Here is a 21,238-nt window from a genome sequence, read left to right as displayed (position 1 = left end):
TCTCTCTCTCTCTCTGTCATGAATAAATAAATAAAATCTTTAAACAAATAAATAAATAAATCTATAGGACCTAGGGGAACTTATCAACAAAAACCTACAGCTAAACAGATAATTATATATTTGAAAATATATGTAGGCAAAGTAGGCAAATAGTAAAACGGTCTCAATGATTAGGTTTAATGCCTAAATCTCTTCTTTGTACTGTCCACGGATTTTTTTTTTTTTTTTGGTCATAAAAAGGCTTTAAGATACCTATTCCAGGAACTGTTATAAAAACTCTTGCCTTTCAGCCCTGTTCTCATGATAGCCATCACAGGTGCTCCCCAAACACATCAAGAATATGAAGCAATTCAGGCTTCAAGGTCACCCGTAGGCCTTAGGTTTGATTTCTCATTTCCTATTATCATTGACACAATTTTTAAGCTTTATTTCCAGGCCTTCAAGCAGCGAATCTGAGAAGCTTCGACAGAATTATACACTATCATTATTTATAGTGTTATTGTATTGTATTGTTTCTCATAATAAATGATTGTTTCTCAAAGTACTGCGGTTTTAAGACATAACTAGGTTTTATATAATAAAGTATGATTTCAAGCATCTAGTTGACCAATTGCCCCAAAACATACACTTGCAAACAGTAGGATGACTAGGCGCAAAGTACTCACTTCAACAGTCTCAATTTTCCCTTCATGGGGATGTGGTGTCCTCGGGTATATATCAACAAGATGTGGTGATGCATCAAAATGTAACCTTTTGAGATTTCTTTTAATCATGTCTTTACAATTCAAGTCATCAAAATTAGTCCTCCATAATAAGACCTATAAAAAATTAATATGTTGGCACTTAAAACTGACTTGCATGTAAAAGTAACAGAACTGATTTAAAAAAAAAAAAAAAAGCCAGTTTAAATAATTGTGCCTCAAAATAGGAAGGCTATATGTATATTCCAACAGTGCTACTACTTCCCAATACTACCTTTTTAAGGGTGGGAGGGAGAGATTTAGCACTTTGAATGGCCTTCATGTCCAATTTAAAATTCATACTAAGAAAATAACTTATTACTTTAAAATCCTCTCTGATGTTTTCAAAGTTCAAAACATGTTCTTGGCTTGACGGTCCACCTCATTCAATACATTTGCCTCTGAATGACTTTTGGTCATTTCCCCAAAACTGCAGAGTTGCTAAATGAACAATTTATATTTACCAACCTCAAGGAGCTTAACATTTGAAAAACAAGACCTAGAGATGAAAGGTGAGGGAAGAGCTCAAGTGGAAGGGCCACACCAGCACTGGGAAGTCAGTAAATTCCAAGTAAAACCAAGTGTCGAGATGAGCACAAGAAATAACTGGAGTTTGAGTTCCAGAAAGTGTCAGGACTGGCACTATTTCAGCTATGAGACAGCAGACTTCCTGGCATGAAAGTAAAATATAAACTCATTGATAATCATCTAAACATCTACAAACGAGCTGGTTGTAAGAATCTTAGCCTTTACCCTCACCAAATCAAAGGAGCTGAAAGATTTACAAACCTGTGCATCTGCACCTCCTGAGCTAAACAGCTCTCCACCTTTTGAAAATGAAACGGTAAAGACAGGTCCCTAAGAAATAAACAGAGATTAAAAACAAAACAAAACAAAACAGCACTTCGTATTGTTTTCTCATGGCCAGAAAGACTGTAGGAATTTTTCATCCTAATCTATGTAGACAATTTATGCAATAAGTCTGATGGAACGTACCCAGTCGCTGCCAACTAATGTAAGCAGAGTAAAGATAATTAAGGAACCAACCCATGATATTAAAACACATATAAATGATACTAGATAAAAAAAAGCAATACTAATAAAAATATGAAAATACACTTTCTTCCCATTTTAAGAAAAGCTTGTACATGTGTAAGTGAATAAGAATGTCTGTTAAGATTTTCTGGTTTTGGACTCTTTATTCAACAAATCACTAGCAGAAACTGAATGACAAGTCTGTAAGGTGATGTGAACAAAGGCCATTTCCTGACCACAACGGGCTTCATCGAGCTCTCCCTTCACGTGGGCGATAGTGAGTCACTGAGAGCTTTGCCAGCAGGACACAGATGGGTGGAGAGCTGGGACCGTGGCACACTGGGATCATGACTGTAAGAATGATGAGTGGGAGCAAGAATTAACGGTTGGAGCCAGTTAAGAAATTACCGCAATTATCAAGGTGAGAGGTAGTGAGAACCTGAAATTAAGCAATGACTGTGGAGTTGGACAAATCACAGAGGCATAGCCTCTAGGTCAATTTTTCAGTCAAGATAAGAATAATTCTTTCTCATCTCAAAAATATTAGTATATTGTTTGTTCTTAATGTCCTTGATCAGTATAAGAAAAATTAAGGGGGGAACCATTTTGTACTTTTCAAGTAGATCATCACACAGACTTCGGTTATTATAGCCTCTTAAACATCTTTACTCTAGACCATGAAAAATTCCATCTTTGTGTACACTGTTTTTCTCCTAAAATATTATAATTTTTCTATTATTCTGTATTATTATTATTGTATATTATTCCATGGATTTTTTTTTAATCCTTGACCACTTTTATTGGTTGTTTACTCAGCCTAAATCTATGGATATGCATATATCTGAGCTGGTTAGTGTCTATTTCTGCTTTGCTCTAACACAGCTGCAGAACAAATGATAAAGCAAAGCAGGAAGCCAGGCAGGATATATGAAGGCAGAAAGAACCCCTTCTCAAAGGCTATTCTATTTCTGGAGATAAACAGCTCACACTTGGTTAAAAGGAAGTACCTAGTACATCTTTAAAAAAAAAAAAAAAAAAGAGGATGCAGGATGCATTCTAAAAAATTTAGAGAAGTTTGAATATTTACCCAGAAAGGAGGAATAGTTTATACACTTAAAAAGTTTTTATTTAGTGCATTATATGCTGGGGTGTGTGTGTGTGTGTGTGTGTGTGTGTGTGTGTGTGTGTGTGTGTGTGTGTGTGTGTGTGTGTGTGAACTGGCTCAATAAATAGCAAGCCTCTTCCTCATTGGGTTCTAAATCAATTAAAAATTAACACATAGGAATGTCATCTTTCTTACTGATAAAGGCTTGTAAAGAGAAAATGTGGCTTTATCTGTGGGCAAATGAGCTGAAGAACTGAATCCCAGAATGAGTTACATTTGAGTACCCTGTCACAGGCAAGACCAGACAAGGGCAGGCATGTCCACAAGAAATATCAGAGAAAACCACTAAGGACGGGTTCCTAAGAGAAGGCACTGGGCTCTCCTTGTTGACTTTCTCCTTCTAAACTCACCAATCAGATTAATGAAAGGGCGTGCATGAGAGGGTGTGAGAGGATCAGTGTCAGAGCTATGGGACACAGCCTCCACCGGAGGGGAAAGATCAGAAGCAAGGAAAACGCTTACCCATCGCCATCTGACCAGTCAAACCTACACTACGTAGTGAGGAAGACAGCAGTGGAGGATTAATTTAATGGCCATTGAAAGATGCACATTGATTTTGATAAGAATTACAATAAGTAATATTTCTAAGAGTTGCTTCCAGAGGATAAAAACAAAGCCCTGAAAGCAAACATATTTTGTGTGTGTGATAGCGGTAATGTGTATTACACCTGGAAAGATAATAAAGGTATATAATAAAATGGATCAACACTTTAAAATATATATTATTTAAAAAGCACAAATCTCAGTGTTAATACCGTATGTCCTTGAAGTGTATATATGAGCCTTCCTTCTAAGAGATCCAGAATCTTAAGTGTGCCATCTGAAGAAGCAGTGATGAGGTAGTTGCCCGAAGGATGGAAGGATACACAATTAACTCCACCACTGTGAACTGATTCATAGAAAATAAAAGCAAAGAGTTCAGAGAACAAATTTTAATTCTAAAGATGTCTCTTTGCCCCTATTAGCAATATTAGGTTGGAAACAACAATCAGTTAAAGACAATGCCTCCACAACACCAAAATTCCATATAGCTCACTAAAACAAGTAAGCAGCTTGTCATCATACAGCTTCAACTTCCAGCTAATGAGACAGCATAGCTTTTAAAAGTGGAAGTGTGTGTCATGGAAGGATGAGCTCGCTAACCACATAACTGTGAACTCTTCAGATACTTTACCAACATAATATAACCAACAGTGGATTGCCACCGGCTCACAGACAACCTAGCCTTAAACGAAATTTCATAACCAATTAGTGGTTTGAGGCTCGGGGGTGAAGAGTGTGGAGGTCTATCTGCAGAAGTGCATAGTCTTGCTAGCTTGTCCGAGAATTTATTCCTGGACACCATCTTTCCAACAGGAGGCAGCACGACACAGCCATCAGACGGCTGTTCTTCCACGTACTTCGTAAACAGAAAACCCCCTAAGCTAGTTCTATCAATTATTTTAGCAAGTTACTTACTCTCCTTAAGCTTCAGTTTCCTTATCTTTAAAACGGGAGCAATAATAATAATAATACTTCCCGGGGTTGTTGTAAGGATTTAGCACAGTGTTTGTTCCATGGTAAGTTTTATACTTACTTTAAAAGGGAAATGTGAATTTAATGTAAATCCAGTACAAACCAAGAAATCAATTCATTTCTAGTTTCAATACACCGGCCCAGTCGGATGTTGTTTTCCACCAGTTGTAACACCTACTTGTGCTCACAGAAGTCCTTCTGATTTCAAATTCAGAGTCCATTTCTATCCCAGACCTCTCACAATATGCAGAGAGCCAACCTGTGAACATCTCACAGCAACTTATTGTTTCACAGCCCTGCATCATTTTTAAGGTCCCCCCACCTCCCTCTGCACTCTGACACTTCTCAGACCATGCTGCTGATGGAACTAACTGTTCTCCAGTCAGTTCAAAGGCAGCCCCCTGACTCTTAAAGAGGGCCAAACCACACTGAAAAGCATGGGCTGCCAGCTTAAGAGTTTCCTGGAAGAGGCCTGGCATCAACTGGATTTTGTTGTCATGGAAATTGTTACCTTGATAATGCTGGAGCAACTTGTTTACTCTTACATCCCAGAGTTTCACGGTGTGATCAGAACCTGCCGATGCTATGCATGTACCATTAGGGTTAAAATCCACAAAATTTGCAAACCTAGGAGGAAAGAATAAGATAGCCTAACATTCTGGTTTCTTTCCCTTCCTTTCTTTATTTGAATTTTAATAACGAAATGTCTCCTTAGCAAACTAACCCATATAAATGCACAAAGAGAATGGACTTACCCTACAGAATCTGAGAAGTTATTAACACACTGCTTATTGGTGGTATCCCAAATTTTAATAGTTTTATCTTCACTACATGATACAATTAGCCTTCCATCAGGTGAAAATCTAGAAAGCACAAGAAAGAAAACTGTCTCTGTGAAAGCCTCCTGACAATCACCCACACCCCCTACACACACACACAGCGCACACGTCAAGCTGTACATATTAAATACCAGAGACCACAGTTACCACACCATGCAGCAAAGTCATATTCTACAACCATCTTTCTAACTAAAAATAAGCGTGACAAATGACAATGACAGACCATATCAAAATATACTATATAGACCAACCAATTTTCTTTTTTCCTTTTATTACTTGATTTAAATGATTTAGTTTTATGGCACTTGTTCTAGGTCTTTGATTCAACTCTGCACTCCCCCAAGCCAAGTACCTTGGCTTTTTTTTTTTTTTTTTTTAAGTATTCTTTATCTCTTTCTTCTATTTTTGTCATTTTCTGGTATTATCCTTACGACCTACGAGAGCCTTTACTATTCATCCCACTAACCCTGTACTGAAGCTTTCTGGAAGAAATGGATTGGCGTGTTGAGAGTTTAAATTAAATGATACCACCAACAAAAGAATCAACTCCGTAAGCCTGTAACTTCCTGGACTTCCGGAGGCCGGAAATCTCCAGTGGATAGCTCATTTATACACAACTGAAGGTCCTGATTCATGGACACACCTATCATCCACATGACCCATTAAAAAACAAATGAGACAATTCTCAGACATCTCATCTACTGCTTTTATACACTCTCTTCCCTTAAGAACCTTCCTGAGGTTCATTCTTTTTCCCCTAAGTGGTAAGGGAAAAACAGATAGAAGAACAGAAGACCAAGAAAAAAAAAAATTTAGACTATTAGGAAACTATGAATAGTATTTTTATTATTACTACTTCAGCAATAACAAAAACCAAAAAGACAGACTTAGGTCATAGTCTGATTATGTTTCAATTTTCTTTGTACTTTCCCTCTATGCCCAGACGACTATAAAGGTCATCAGTTAAGGGTGTGGATTGTAATTGAAGGGCTTTTTTGTTGTTCTCTCTCTCACTCACTCCTCTTCTCCCTCTCTGTTCTTAAGGCTGACCGAAAAATAATTCTTCCTGACAGAAACTTTGAATCTGTCATTTGTGGACTTACTGTATAAAGAAAAGGGACGTAGAAGCATAATTCAGTTCTATGTGAAATAATCTTTTAAAATTCTGGAAAGTGGGACACATGGGTGGTTCAGTCGGTTAAGAGTCTGCCTTTGGCTCGGGTCATGACCCCCAGGGTCCTGGGATTGAGCCCTGCATCAAGCTCCTTGCTCAGTATGGAGCCTGCTTCTCCCTCTGTTCATGCTCTCTCTCTCTCTCTCTGACAAATAAATAAAATCTTAAAAAAATAATAATAATAAAACAAAATAAAAGCTGAACTACCCAGCATGGAAGGCATTTCCTTGCAAGGTTATTTTCCAGAATTTTATTTTATTTTATTTTTTAAAGATTTTATTATTTACTTGAGAGAGAGAGAGAGAGAGTGAGAGCACAGAGGGAGAAGGAGAAGCACACTCCCCACTGAGCAGGGAGCCTGATGTGAGGCTCAATCCCAGGACCCTGAGCCAAAGGCAGATGCTTAACTGATTGAGCCACCTAGGCACCACTTGATTTTATCATAACATAATATTTTATTAATCTTTTCCTCCAGAAAATACGTGAGGAAGATTCACATATGAAGGGCAGTATTATAGAAATACTTCAAATAGATATGTATTTTACACAGATCCTGGGGAAGGAACACCTACTCAGTATCCTCATGGAAATAAGCTTTGCATAATAATGAAACTAATATAAGGAATCAAATTATGTTTCTTAATAAGTTATCTTTTAAAAATCACTTACTGTGAATATTTTAAAAAGTATTTCTAAGAGATTACTTGGTTCTTCAGAAAGCAATGATATAAGAATGGTTAAGAAAATGGAATGACCAGATTAAAAACAAAGCCGAAAAATACTCACCCTTTGACATTACTGGCCAAACACCACCACCTCCATTATCGTCATTATCCTGCCTACATCTATTGAGCAAATGTGTCTTAGAATGGTTCCTAACCCATTACCTATAGCAACTCATTTAATCCTCAAAATAACCCCACAAAACAGGTGTTACTGGTAGCCTCAATATACAGGTGAATATACCCAGCCCCATACAGGATCAGGAAACTGGCAGAGTCACACAGCCAGGAAGATCTGACCAGGCAGTCTGGCTCCACAGCCAAACCTCTCAGCCACTCTGCTTAAGTCCCTGACAGAGAGGAAACTTTCTTCAGCTGGCAAAATGATTTAGAGCTCAGTTCAGTGTGGCTTCTGGGTAACCACACGAAGTTCTAGAGTGAAGGGAAACCATGAGGCAGTGCTCTGAGGAGGCTATGTGACTGGGTTCTGCGTGGAAGGCTAGCCGCCAGACTATCCTTTAATAAAAACTGGTCTCTGCCGCCACACACTGTCAGTGTCCTTGGGGACTTTATGGGGAAGATATTCATTCCTTCATTCAAATATTTACTGTGCAGCTGCCAAAACCAGGCCCCGGGCATTGTCCTGGGTAATGGAGGTAAAGTGGTAAATGTGACTCGTAAGATCCCAGCTCTCATGAGGTTTTCATTCTAGGAAGGGCACACAAGTAATATCATTTTAGATAGTGCTAAGAAAAGAGTTTGTAACAAAAAGGTGCCAATTTGTCAGGAGAAGTTCCATTGGAGCAACAAGATTTTAAAGAAACTTGTGAATAAGGAAAAGGAGGGATCTTGGCTGGCTAGAAATTCATCCTGAGCAGGAAGAGCTAGAGCCTGGGAGAATTTCCAGGTGCTAAAGAAATGAAGGGGACGAAAATGTCAGATAAGTAGAGAGTGAAGGAGGCGGCTGGGAAGAACCTGGTGTGGGGCAAGGTGGGGGGGGGCGGTGTTCTACCCCCAGCTCCACACGACCAAAGGGGGACTCAGGGTTAAAGCTGTCCCCCTCCTCTGGACACCACATTATAATCCCTGCATATGTTCTCTCTATATGTTGTTGCTGTTGTTGTTGTTTGCCTTGGCAGGGGTTAAAAGTGAGGATGGTGGTTTGTATCTTCTCTTCTCCCCTTTCATTTTAAATTAGATACATCAAAAATAGGTTAGCACCAATAAAACAGGCTTCTCTTTGCCCTGACTTTGGGGCAAAGGATCGTCCTTTCCTTTGTCAGGGCTTAAACAACATCTAACTGGGTTATTAATTTTAAGAATGCTAAGAGGATATAAAGTCTCTACTGAAGCATCAACAGATTTCTACCTCTCTAATTCAGCACCACTTAATAACCACCTTTTAAAACCTCTAGAGGGGGGAGCCTGCTCAGCGGAGAGTCTGCTTCTCCCTCTGCTTCTGCCCCTCCCCCTGCTCTCTCTCTCTCTCTCAAATAAATAAAATCTTTAAATAAAAATTTAAAAATTAAAAAAATAAAACCTCTAGAGAGTGTGTCACTGACATGGACATTAAATTAGTCAATAGTGACTAATGGATTAGCACACATGAACTGTCTGTAAGGTATCTGGGAAATTAACTGAACTACTATTCAATCTCTTGAACACAGTGATACTCATTTGGGAGAATCAGGAAATTACTGAACTTCTTTCTAGAAAAACTGGTTCACAGTTCCTTGAAAATAGCCCAAATGTATGACAGGAGTTCATTAACTTGGAATCTATGGAGTTCCTGAAACTGTATGTAAAATTGTATTATTATATACACAGCCATAGGGTTATCCACTCATTAGAGAGCCAAAGGGGTTCATGAACCATGAGAAGTTTCAAAGTGTTCATAAGAAATCAAAATTTTCCTTTGGAATTTCTTATCATTGGAATAAATACTCTATAAAAAGACAATTCCAGCCCTCAGGGCTCTGACACCAAACAGAGTAGGCACTGTTCCATGTCCTTAAGAAACAAATAATTAGTATTTGCTACTCTGAAGACAGCAGCTATTCAATAAGAGGGGGAAGCAGTAAAAGGTAGTGGAAATAAGACTGCCCAGTCAGTACATGGTCCTGAATTCTAGGGCCAATTCTGTAACTGCCCAGCTATGTAACCTTGTGAAATTCAAAACCACACTGGCCACGGTTTTCTATTTGTATAATGAGGGAGTTTGGATTGCATTCAGACCTAAACTTTCATAGACTCATTTAAAAAAATATACTGGCAGTCTCAGAGTTTGCTTTGGTGAGATTCTGTGTTTGCATATTAAAGGTGAAGTTCAAGGCAATAAGCAAAACATTTATTTTTTTTTTTTCCTAAGTGTTGGTCAGCATCAGAAGAGAGCCCATCTGTTAATGACAGGAACAGGATTCAGCTACTGAGAGACAAAAAGCAGATGAAAGAGATATAAAAAGATTTAACTATGCCATAAACCACGCTAATTATTTGTTGGGTCATTTACTGTTTATATGCCCAGACTTCTCTCCTGGGATCTCCACCCATAAATACAACTGCCTAATAGGCGTCTCCTCTTGGATATCCTGCAGGCACTTTCAACTCTGGAGTGCCCAAATCTGAATTCATCGTCTACCTCCCCAAACTGCTCCTTCTCCAGTGGTCCTTTTTTCAGCAAATACTTTCTCAGGCCAGAAACCTTGGAGTCATGTTTTGAGCCTCTTTCTCCTCCATACCCTCACACTCCAATCCACTATCAGGCCCTGTCCCTTCAGACCATAATGGGAAATAATGTCTTTCATTCTCCACAGGCAATAAAAGTGATCTTTGAACATTAAATCAAATTTCTCTGATTAAAATGCTTTGATGATTTTGCATTCCCTTGGGAAAAAGCCTGGCATCCTTCCTACTGCTTACCAGGTCCTCCAGAGTCTGCCCTCCTGTCTCTTCATCATCCTACTTACTCTTCCTGATACACATGCCTCTCCCCTGAAGTCCCTGCTCCTGTCTCAGCAAGTTTCCTCATGGGCTATTCCCTGTGCCTCAAATGCTGCCCCCCACTTTATCTAGTTTAAAATACCTAAGAGGATTTTACTCCTCCTGCAAGCCTCCGCTCAGAGTCACTTCCTCAGGAAGTCTTCCAGACACACCCGCCCCCACCAGGTTAGTTCCTCACTATGTGTTCTTAGAGTAGCTCATAGTCACACTTAGGTCACACCTGTAACCAAGCATTCTGTCGGCTTCCCCAACAAATGTAAGCTCCAAGAAGACAGAAACCACGTCTGTCTCATTCATTATTGCACTTCCAGACACAGTATATGGCACTAAGTAGGTCTTTAGTAAATATTAAGGCACTTAGAATTGTTTAAGAGAATTGGGTCCAACTTAATATTACAGCCAATGAAAGCTGATTTGTTGCACAGCATGAATACACCTAATGATGCTGAACTGCATACTTTATTTTTTTTTAAAGATTTTATTTATTTATTTGAGAGAGAGAGAGAATGAGAGATAGAGAGCACGAGAGGGAAGAGGGTCGGAGGGAGAAGCAGACTCCCTGCTGAGCAGGGAGCCCGATGCGGGACTCGATCCCAGGACTCCAGGATCATGACCTGAGCCCAAGGCAGTTGCTTAACCAACTGAGCCACCCAGGCGCCCTGAACTGCATACTTTAAAATGGCTAAAATGGTAAGCTCTATAATATATATATCTTACCACTATAAAGAAAAATCTCTTCAATTAAGATGGTCAAAGATCACCTGTAACACTACCAACAACTGAAAATTAAAGGTAGAGTTTTCCCCCTAAAAATTAACGCTGGAAAAGCAATAATGCTGGAAAAGTTGTCTCAATAGGCTGTACTTATTTTTGATGGAGGATACCATAAAAAAAGCATACATTATCCTAGAGTAAACATTTTTTTTAAAGATTTTATTTATTTACTTGACAGAGACAGAGTGAGAGAGGGAACACAAGCAGGGGGAGTGGGAGAGGGAGAGGCAGGCTTCCTTCCGAGCAGGGAGCCCGATGTGGGACTTGATCCCAGGACCCCGGGATCATGACCTGAGCCAAAGGCAGACACTTAACGACTGAGCCACCCAGGAGCCCCAAGTACACATTATTTTTAAGAATACTGGGCTGCAATAATTTTATCTACTAGAAAAATTCTTTGCCACTGGAAAGAGAAAATATTTCTCAACTACATATATTTCCAATGATAAATATTTCTTCATTACTCATTAAAGAAAAATTGAATGTTAAAAAAATGGGAAATATAGTAAGTAAAAAAAGTCCATAGTCCCATCTCTCAAAATCACACTTAACATTGTGTGTCTGATAGCTACTTTATCTTTTGTACTATAATGAGTTCTGAATTTTGCTCTCCCTCCCTCACATAAACATTTTCATGTCATTACTTGTATACAGTCCCCTTTTAATGGCTACACAATAGTCTAAATATATTTAACTAGCTTTCTTTATTTGGAAAAATTGCTTCTTTCCAATTTCTCGCCATTATAAATTATACTGAAAGCAGTACCTTTGAATACAAAGCTTTTTCTTTTGCATACAAGAGTATTTACTTAGAATATATTTCCAATTGCAAAGTCACTGCAACAAACACACCTGATATATTTTGCAAATTGATTTCTCAAAAAACTATACTAACATATTTTAGAAGCATGAATATATTTCCCAATATAAAGCATATCTTAAAAATATTTCTGTGAACTAAAATGTATGATCATAAGCAACAGTTACTCCAAAGAACATAGCTAGCTATTCTTCACTGCTTACATGGATAGGCACCATCTCTATGCCACACAGAGTAAGTCTAGGCTCCAAGAACAAATGTATGGTACGTACCCAGCACAGACGGACAGAGAATTTTAATTCCTTAAGTCTATGCCATACATTTAAAATTCAAATACTAAAGGGAAAAACAATTGCTTTGCTGAGTGATTAGGAGGAAGAGCAGTATCATTTGGACAATTTTTAATGTTTAGTTGTTTAATTCATCTACCAATTTGTAAATGTATGGTATGCAATAAAGATCCCACTTTATATTCTCCCACACTGAAATCCAATTACATTAACTATATATTAAACAGTCCATCCACTTCCCACTGATTGGAAACACCATCTATCATAAAACATATATGCATCTGCTTCCAGACTTTCTATAACTTATTTTCCTAATAGTAATCATTATCACCATATATATAAAATGACACAAATTAATTCAAAAGTAGACAGTGATTATATTAAGGATATAGACTGTAATCTCTAGAGGTTGCTTCTAAACAAAATCCAAGACAAAAAGCACAGCTAAAAAGCCCAAACAGGAGATAAAATGGGATACTAAGAAATAATCAACCTGAAAGGAGGAAAAAGAAATAAACAGGGGCGCCTGGGTGGCTCAGTAGGTTAAGTGTCTGCCTTCGATTAGGTCGTGATCCTGGGGTCCTGGGATTGAGTCCCCCATTGGGCTCCCTGCTTGGCAGGGAGTCTGCTTCTCCCTCTCCCCGCCCCCCACTCATGCTCTATCTCTGTCTCAAATAAATAAAAATCTAAAAAAAGGGAAAAAAAAGAAATAAATAGAACAAATAGAAAACACAGAGTAAGATGGGAGACTTAAACCTAATCATAGGAAGAGTTACATAAATATAAATGGATTACGCTCTCCAATTAAAAGGCAGAGATTTTCAGACCCAAGTACTTGGAAATAAAGTTACCCTCTAATAGTTAAATACATAAAGTACATTCAATGGATGATAGCAGTTACCTGTAGTAGCAACCCCAAACACTGTGTGCAAATGCATGAAATGACTGTGAACACAACCTAATGGAGACTCCAGTATAATCCACAGGAGAAAAAACTGGAACATGAGGGCAGTTGATAGCTGACATTTGATACTTTATGTTCATTCACTTGTTTAATTTTCACAAAGACTCTATGAGGAAGGTACCCCTTGATACCCATTTTATAGGGGAACAGGCCAAGGCCCAGAGAGATTGAATCATGTTCACAGGATCACATGCCAGTGAGCCCATGCTCTTAACCACCCTGCACTGCCTCTCTGCAGAATTTATCTAATTAATCTATCCAGCTGTACCACTGCACCTGAAAGGCACTATGTCACCAGAGAGGAGGTGCCTAGCAACAGCAGGACGCAAGACTAGTCAGTATGTCTCCTGCCTGGCCCGGGTGAGGGAGGACCTGACCACTGATCATGCAGTTTCCTGGGCAGGTGTGTGCATGTGGCAGAGATGGCACCATCACACGATATGAACCTGAGAAAACTATTCATCAAGATACTTTTTTCAACAAACGTTCTTGCTTTAGTTCCAGGACCCATCAAGCCTTATTCTGACTTTGTCAGCAAAGGAGGAAGGCCCTGACCAAAGCAGGCAAATATTCTAGTCCCTTTGAAAGTTAGCATTGTCATTGTAAATAAGTAAATTGGCATCTGGCTTGTGTTTCAGACTCTCCTAAGTTTATTAAGCATGACTCAGTGCCTCAGAGCATTCTCACCTCTGAGTAAAAAGTGAAAATAGGACTTCTGATCCTTCAGACCTTTGGATGAAAGTTCTAGACTGGGCTGACCTGGCAAGGCTAAGTTCTCACAGGAAGCTGCACAAACACTGGACAGGCTGGGCTCGAGGGGTCAGTTGGGCCCTTTCAGTGCTCCTGTTGTCTAACTACAATTGGCACGAGCCAAGAAAAAAGATGATTAAAAAATGCATAAGAAAGAATCTTTAAGCATGCTGCAGAGCATATACATGGAAAGTTGCCTAAAAGATGAGATCCTTATTCATTAAATTTAACCAAATTATTTATCAAAGAACATTCCTCCAGAGAGGCCTCTGCAGAGTTTCACATGAATCACTCATGCCAAACAGTTAGAAAACAACTGATTAAAAAAAAAAGAAAAGAAAAGAAAAGAAATCTACCTCAGAACCACAAGGTACCAGCAAGATAAAGGCATTCCATTAAGACCAGGTAAGCTCAGTACAAAATTATCAATCTGAACAGGGATTGGCCAAAATGGAAAAAAAAAATAGTGAAGCCCCATAAACATTCTCCATCACAACCTGCGTACACAGTCCTCTTATATTTGATATTAAAAATCCACAGAAATGACTCTTCCTTGAAGAAGCCCATGAAAACTCCCACCTAAGCTACCTGCCTACCCCTCACTGATTCATTCAACCCACATTTTTGCACAACTCCTCTGAGCCTTCCCCACCCCATACTGATACTGCAGTGCTTCTCACGCTGTATATGACTCTATCTCCAACACTCGCCCCTGGTACCTGACTCACTGGCTCCCTCCCTTCAGTCAAAGTCACCTGAGCAGAAATGCCTTTCCTAAGCCATATGTAAAAGAGCACCTTCCAACCCCAGCACTCTCTATCTTGTTACCCTACAGTATTTTTCTGCAGAGCACATATCACTAACGTATTTTTTTTTATTGTCTACCTCCCTTTGGTAGCAGGAACTCTACAAGACTGGGAATTTTGTATTGCTTTCTATGGTATCTACAGAATTTAGAATAGTGCCTGTCAAGAGAATACAATATGAATAAAATACTTGTAATTCAAAGTCTGACAGGGAAGAGAGGCCGAAGCAGACAGATCTCGTAAACAGGACAATGCAGTGGCATAGAGAACTTATGATAAGCTAGGCCTGGGAGAGTCAGAAACATTTCCTGGAGGGAGAGATGCAGAGCAGGACTGTGAGGGAGGGTGGATTCAGGGGGCATTCTGGACAGGGCAGGCAGCATGCGGAAAAGGCACAGAACATAACAGAACATCGCACACAGTACTATATAACTGTGACAGGGACAAAAGACAAGGTTGTAATAGGAAGTCAGAGCAGACTTGCCAGGTAGTTTTTAACCTGAGGAGCAGTACGACCAGATCTGCATTTCACAAGGTCTCTGTGGAGGCAGGAGAGCAGTGGGGGGTGGGGGGAGGGGTGGGGAATAAAGGCAAATCTGTAGAGAGGAACACTTAGGTGTCTTGAGTGCATATCACTGGATTCAGCAATTATCTCCCACTTTTCCAAAACACTGCTCCACAATCACATCTTATAGAAAGTGCCTTTAAAAAAAAAGTGAGAATTCTTAAGGCCCATTTCTTACACACACATACATGTACACACACAAACACACGTTAATAAAACCAGGTATGACTGTATCCAGAAACCACACCATGTAATTAGATAGCAATTCTTTCTTTCTCTGGCTCACAGCTCTGTTGCCCCCTGAGTCAGCATCACTGTCAGGTCAGCTCTTTGCCCATGGTGTCCCTCAGCAGCCACAGGTTTAAATGAGCCTAAGGGGCTCTTGGCTGGCTCCGTCAGAACAGTATGTGACTCTTGATCTCAGGGTCATAAGTTCAAGCCCTACGTGGGGTGTAGAGATTACTAAAATAAAAAATAAACTTGAAAGAAAGGAAGGAAGGAAGGAAGGAAGAGGAAGGAAGGAAGGAAGGAAGGAAGGAAGGAAGGAAGGAAGGAAGGAAGGAAGGAAGGAAGGAAGGAAGGAAGAAAAAGGCAATAAGCCTAACACGGAAATCCCAAGGGAAAGGCCTGCCATTCTAACAAGACTCACTAACTCCTGTAGGCAGGAGGTGCCCTATTCCAGATGGCAAGCCTGAGCTCAATGCCCTCTGCTGGGACTGGAGATCAGGCCATGCCAGCATATACATAACATAAAGAGGGACTGTGGGGGAGCGCTGGTTCCTCAGGGAAAACTTGGGCACTGTCACCAGAAAACAGAACAGATGCGAGGCAGACAGAAAAGCAGGGTTCCACCATCGACTCCTCCTTTCTAGCTGGTGAGGGAAAACATTTTTAGGGGCTCGTTCCCAATTCCTAAGTTTCCCCCTAACTGATGCTACCCAGCCGGAGGAATGGCAGGCTTCTGGCATCACTCAGTTCTGAACACAGTCTTTCTCATCCTCACAACAGTCCATTTGAGAAGCCTCATTACCCTCACCTCCCACTGAGGCTGAGAGCCGTAGACTAACTTGCCCTAGGGTAATGATGTGGCACAGGGAGGCATAGGAGTCTCAGCCTAGCTCACGCCCACCCTCTAAAGCAGTCATGCTGTGGGATGTAAGACCAATTAGTAGAGGGCTCAGGAATGATCATGCTTCTTCCCCATTCCAAGCCCTCCGGTGTCTCCATGTCACCTGGAGGATGAAATCCTAAGTCTTTTCATGACATCCATGACACTGAGCCTTCCCCACCTCTCCCCCCCCCAACCCCCGCCGCTCCACCCCACTCCACCCCGCATCCCACTTTACTTCCTGTGCCTGGCAACAGCTGAATAATTCATATTCCCAGAGCACAAAACGGTTTCCCAGGCCATAGTGCCTACTCCTGCTGATTCTCGCTGTGAATGGCTTGCAGGTCTAGTTCAGTGCCCCACTGCACACTCCCTTATCGCCTTATGCATCATCTTCCCATAGGACACATTAGTTTATAATTATTTTGTATCCATTTTTTTCCATTGAACTATAAAATACAAGAGCTCCTTGAGGCTCAGACTGTGGGTTTTTTTTTTTCTTTTAAAGATTTTATTTATTTATTTGAGAGAGAGAGCACAAGAGAAGGGGGGAGGGGCAGAGGGAGAAGCAGACTCCCTGCTAAGCAGGGAGCCTGATGCGGGACTCGATCCTGGGACTCCAGGATCATGACCTGAGCCGAAGGCAGTCGCTTAACCAACTGAGCCGCCCAGGCGCCCCCAGACTGTGGTTTTCATCTCTACCTACCTAACACACAGCACGGATATGTGGTACATAGCTGGGCTATGCTCATTAAAGGAATATTCTGAAGACCAAAACTTTACGCTACTGACGACCATTTAACATTCCATAAGTTCTTCTGTCTTACATTAGCAATACCTTTTCTTTTGCATGTATATTATACATAGATTCAGTATAAGGGCAGGGAATAAAATACCTCCTAGAATTTACTACAGGAAAAATTTTGTCTTATCTGAACAACTTGATAGGATTCCTTTTTGTTGTTAGAACATGAAAATACATCAGCCACTATCATACCATTAATACCCTGGCTGCAGGAAACTCAGGTTAAACCTGCCAGATTTGTACTAACCAAGGTTACATGGTTCTAGATAGAATTGTCTCTTCATTCCCTCCAATTGTGTTACAGTTATTATAAACCACCTTAAATGATTTTAGGAAGGAAACAGAGACATGTAGGACACACTAGATAAATAACGGCTATCATTCAATGTTTTTGCTTCTGATGAGCTCCCTGATGAAGGTAACAGAAACCAGTGTCTTTGCCAAACTTATCCAGAGTCAGTCCTAGTGGGAGCTGAATAATGACTCCCAGTGTCCGGCCTAATCTTCCATGCCTCCGTCTGTTCTCCGGGTCTGATATGCTGGACAATAGATCTCTGTTCACAACATCATTTAATAAATAAATACAAATGATTTGACCAGCCTCTTGGGGCCACCACACGTGTCACCTCCTTAGGTGGGAAAAAACTATCAACTCAAGTTCCACAATATCTTTAAAAATGAAACAAGATGGTGATGTCCAAGGATGATGAGAAGAAGGATAGCTAAGATTTATCTAGTGATTACTCTGTGGGAGGCATGATTCTAAACGTTCCACGTATATTTACTCATTTAAATACCATGACAACCTGTGTGGCAGGTTATTATTATCCTAATTTTACAGGTAAGAAAACGGAGGCACTGAGAAGTTAGCTAACTTTCCAAAAGGTCACACAGCCAGTAAGTGGTGGGGCTGGAATTTTAATCTATATATTTAGGTCCCAGGCCCATATTCTTGACCACACAGCTCTGTGGCATATTAAATAAGACTGAGATGGCCAAAGCCAAAAGTAGCTGAGAACTTTAGAAGACAAAAAAAATTAACTAAAAGTACGACCTCTGTCTATCTTTTTTATTTTCCTTAGACTCATTACCCTAGATTATAATCAACACCTGAACAATAGTGTCCCATTGAGAGCAGGAGAACAGGCGTGTGGGCTGTAAGGTGAGACAGACAGAGCTGGGCTCCCCCTCCCCCCCCCCACCACATCCTGGCTGGGGATGCCCGGCATGTTGTTTCGTCCAGCGTGCACAGAGTAGGCTGGCTGCAGGCTTCACAAATCTTCCCCTAGTGCCCATGACGATGCTAGTTCCCTTCTTCTGAAAGGGGACTAGCATCCCCCTCCCCACCACCAGGACGCATGGTTGCTATGTACTCTCACCCCCAGCTGGCCCGAGGAACTGGTCTCAGTCAGGGGCCTGGCTGACCTGACACAACCACAGGGTCTCACTGCCCGGAGAAGGGGTGGGCACCGGAGCCAGGCTGAGAGCTGCCCCCGGCATTTTTCTAACTGGCGTTAGGAGACACGCTTCCTGTCCAGTCACAGAGCTGTGAGGCCTTCCGCCCACAGCTGGCAATGACCTCAGCAGCAGGGTGTTTGAGAGAACAGAGGCGGTGTGGAGGGAGGCCCGGAGAGACACCGCGGGCACCGGAGGCCCTAGTCTTAGCGGCCCCCTTCTCTGCTCCAGGGTCACCGAACATCGGCCAATTAACCACCTTGAGAGAAGAAAGAGAATTTCTTTGGGTTTCTATCACTTTCAACTAGATGAGTTCTAACTTTAACTCTGAAACTCAGTTCCCTTACCTGCAAAACTGGGAAAATAAAACAAGAGCCCTATCCTCCCAGGGCAGTTGGGGAAATATTTTAAGTACTTTAGCAGTGTGTCTTAAGAACAGAAAGGGATGCCTACAATAGCACTCATCCCAAAAGACCACTGCCAGACTGTGAAGTCATTCTCAGTTCCTCTCTTTGTCACAGCCAACACGACAGCAAGTAGTGTTGGCTGTACCTTCAAATTACGTCTAGAATCCAACCACTTCTCGAAATCTCCACTGCCACCACCCTGGTCCAAGCTGGGATGTGAACTACTACACACAACCTCCTAACACCCCCTGCCTCTGCTCTGACCTTGACATTCTATTCTCCACACAGCAGTTCGAGCAATCCCACTAAAACGTTGGTCAGAGAGATGCACACACTCCAGCGGCACCTCACCCCACTCAGCGTGTATGTCAGCTGTCCCCGACCCAGCTGCAACTTCCCTCGGCGCCTCTCCTGTTCCTTCCCCACACTCTGCTCCACACCAGCCCTCTTGCTGGTCCTCGACAGCCCCCAGGCTCGCAACCCAGGGCTTCTGTACTGGTTTCCACTATCCAGGACATTCCTTTCTCAAATATATTCAAGCCTTGCCCCTCCCCACCCCCGTTAGGTCTCAGCTCCAAAGGCCACCCTCTCTGTGAGGCGGTCTCTGTTTAAAACTGTAGCCACCCCCCAATCCATTTTCCTGTTTATTGTCTCTCTCCCCTTTCTAGAATGTAAGCTTCTGACAGCGAGGGGTTCTGACGGTTTTGTTTCCTATTCTTCCCAGCACATAGCAGGCACACAATAAATATTTGCTGAATGAACGAATGAATGAGTTTGTCCTCATCCCCTTTTCTGGGGCTTGGGCGGGGGCGGTAAACATGGACTACAGCGGGGAAAAAATGTGGAACTCTTACAACAAAACTTCACACTTACTTGGCACAGCGTACCCAGTGTGTATGTCGGTACAAGGAATACAAGAAACGCTGGCGATACATGTTCCATACTTTGATGGATTTGTCTTCAGAGGCTGTAGCTAGAAACTGGCCATCAGCTGAAAAGTCTACACTTCGAACTGGGGCTGTATGAGCTTTAAATTCAGAGGATTTCCCTCTCCTGTAAATAAACAGTTTAACATTTATAACACGGGATTTCACTATAATCAATATGTAATCAGCATACAGACTTTGAAACACGTAAAACAGTTTAACACCTATAAAAATTTAACAAAAGTATGAAAAGTTTCTTCATCAACACTCTTTAAAGCTGGTTTTATTAATTAAAGTCACAACTGATACTTAACAGGAAAGATCCTGGTGGTCCCACCCAGAAACGCACTTGCTGTTTTTGTTTTAATTGGAAGCTAGAGAATATTTTGAACAAATCTTGACCATGAATTTTAAGTTCCTGTTGTTCCTCTAGAAAGAGCAATAAATAGTTTAAAGAACCTGCAACCTAGAAAAGCTGAGACAGATGAAATGAAGAGCTCCAAGGAAGTGTTTTCAGACTGGGGCGGTGTGGGACTTGTGTGGACCAGCAGTCTGGGTTGGGAGGGAAGAGATGCCCTTATGCCTTTTTCCCCTCTACAGAACATGCTCTGGGTGAGCTGACGCTCCTGTTTCCACTTGTGTTTTCACCCACCAGCAATGAGAACTCAGACCCCCGGGGTATATCTAAGGCCTTGCTTAGGCCAGGCCCAATCTTATACTCATAAGCAAAACAAAGGACACATGGTAATAACATACTCCAGTTCTCAACACTTTGAAATTTCAGATGCTGCTTCTTTTTCTTGACTTGGGTGAGAAAAATAGAACAGGAAAAGAAAAGATGGAGAAAATAATGTGTGGCATTTAAGAAGCACCACGAAAAAAAAAAAAAAGTTAAAATAGTTACAGGCGGGCTAGCAGAGAGCACTGGAGTTCAAAGGTAGCATTTGGAAAGTACTACTTTGTGTCAGCATTCCAAAGTGCCCAAGACACTTCAGAAAGTGTCTTTCCATTCAGAAAGTCGTATTTATATATAACTGTTTGAAAAACATCGGGCAACAGAATTTGCAGTGAGAAGTGATACTCAACTGTTCCCCTTCTCTTCCCACATTCAGTAGGTCAAAAAACAGATCCAGTGATAGTGATATTGCTATCACTTCCCAAATACCCTTTCAACACCTGTTCTTTCTACCCCAGCTATGCTTACATTAAGGTAGATACACCCTCCGTACCCTTCACCGAGATTATCGCAAAAGCGTCTTAACTGGTCTTCCTGCTCTAATCTTGTATCCCCCTCCAGTCACCTACATACTGTGCTTGCTACCTCCATAGAAGGGTCATTCTAAGCATGTAAATCTCAGCATAAATGTGTCACTGGCTG

General features: G+C 41.1%; 1 protein-coding gene across 4 annotated transcripts in view; it reads right to left on the bottom strand.

Annotated features, from left to right (window-relative positions):
* The window catches only part of POC1B (POC1 centriolar protein B), a 96,194-nt gene that overhangs the window by 47,774 nt on the left and 27,182 nt on the right, over positions 1-21,238 (bottom strand). For 3 of the 4 annotated variants that reach the window (XM_027593637.2, XM_027593638.2, XM_027593639.2), the window contains 6 exons: positions 19,808-19,987; positions 5,211-5,318; positions 4,967-5,082; positions 3,696-3,829; positions 1,530-1,598; positions 666-818 (listed from right to left, as the gene is read on the bottom strand). In XM_027593637.2, the coding sequence (XP_027449438.1) occupies positions 666-818; positions 1,530-1,598; positions 3,696-3,829; positions 4,967-5,082; positions 5,211-5,318; positions 19,808-19,987 (760 nt within the window). The remainder of the gene's footprint in view (positions 1-665; positions 819-1,529; positions 1,599-3,695; positions 3,830-4,966; positions 5,083-5,210; positions 5,319-19,807; positions 19,988-21,238) is intronic. The other variant, XM_027593640.2, reaches the window with a different exon arrangement.

Source organism: Zalophus californianus, chromosome 9, assembly GCF_009762305.2.
Source record: "Zalophus californianus isolate mZalCal1 chromosome 9, mZalCal1.pri.v2, whole genome shotgun sequence".
Lineage (NCBI taxonomy): Eukaryota > Metazoa > Chordata > Mammalia > Carnivora > Otariidae > Zalophus > Zalophus californianus.
The sequence above is the reverse complement of the archived record's forward strand: the minus strand, read 5'-3'. Positions and strand labels throughout refer to the sequence as shown.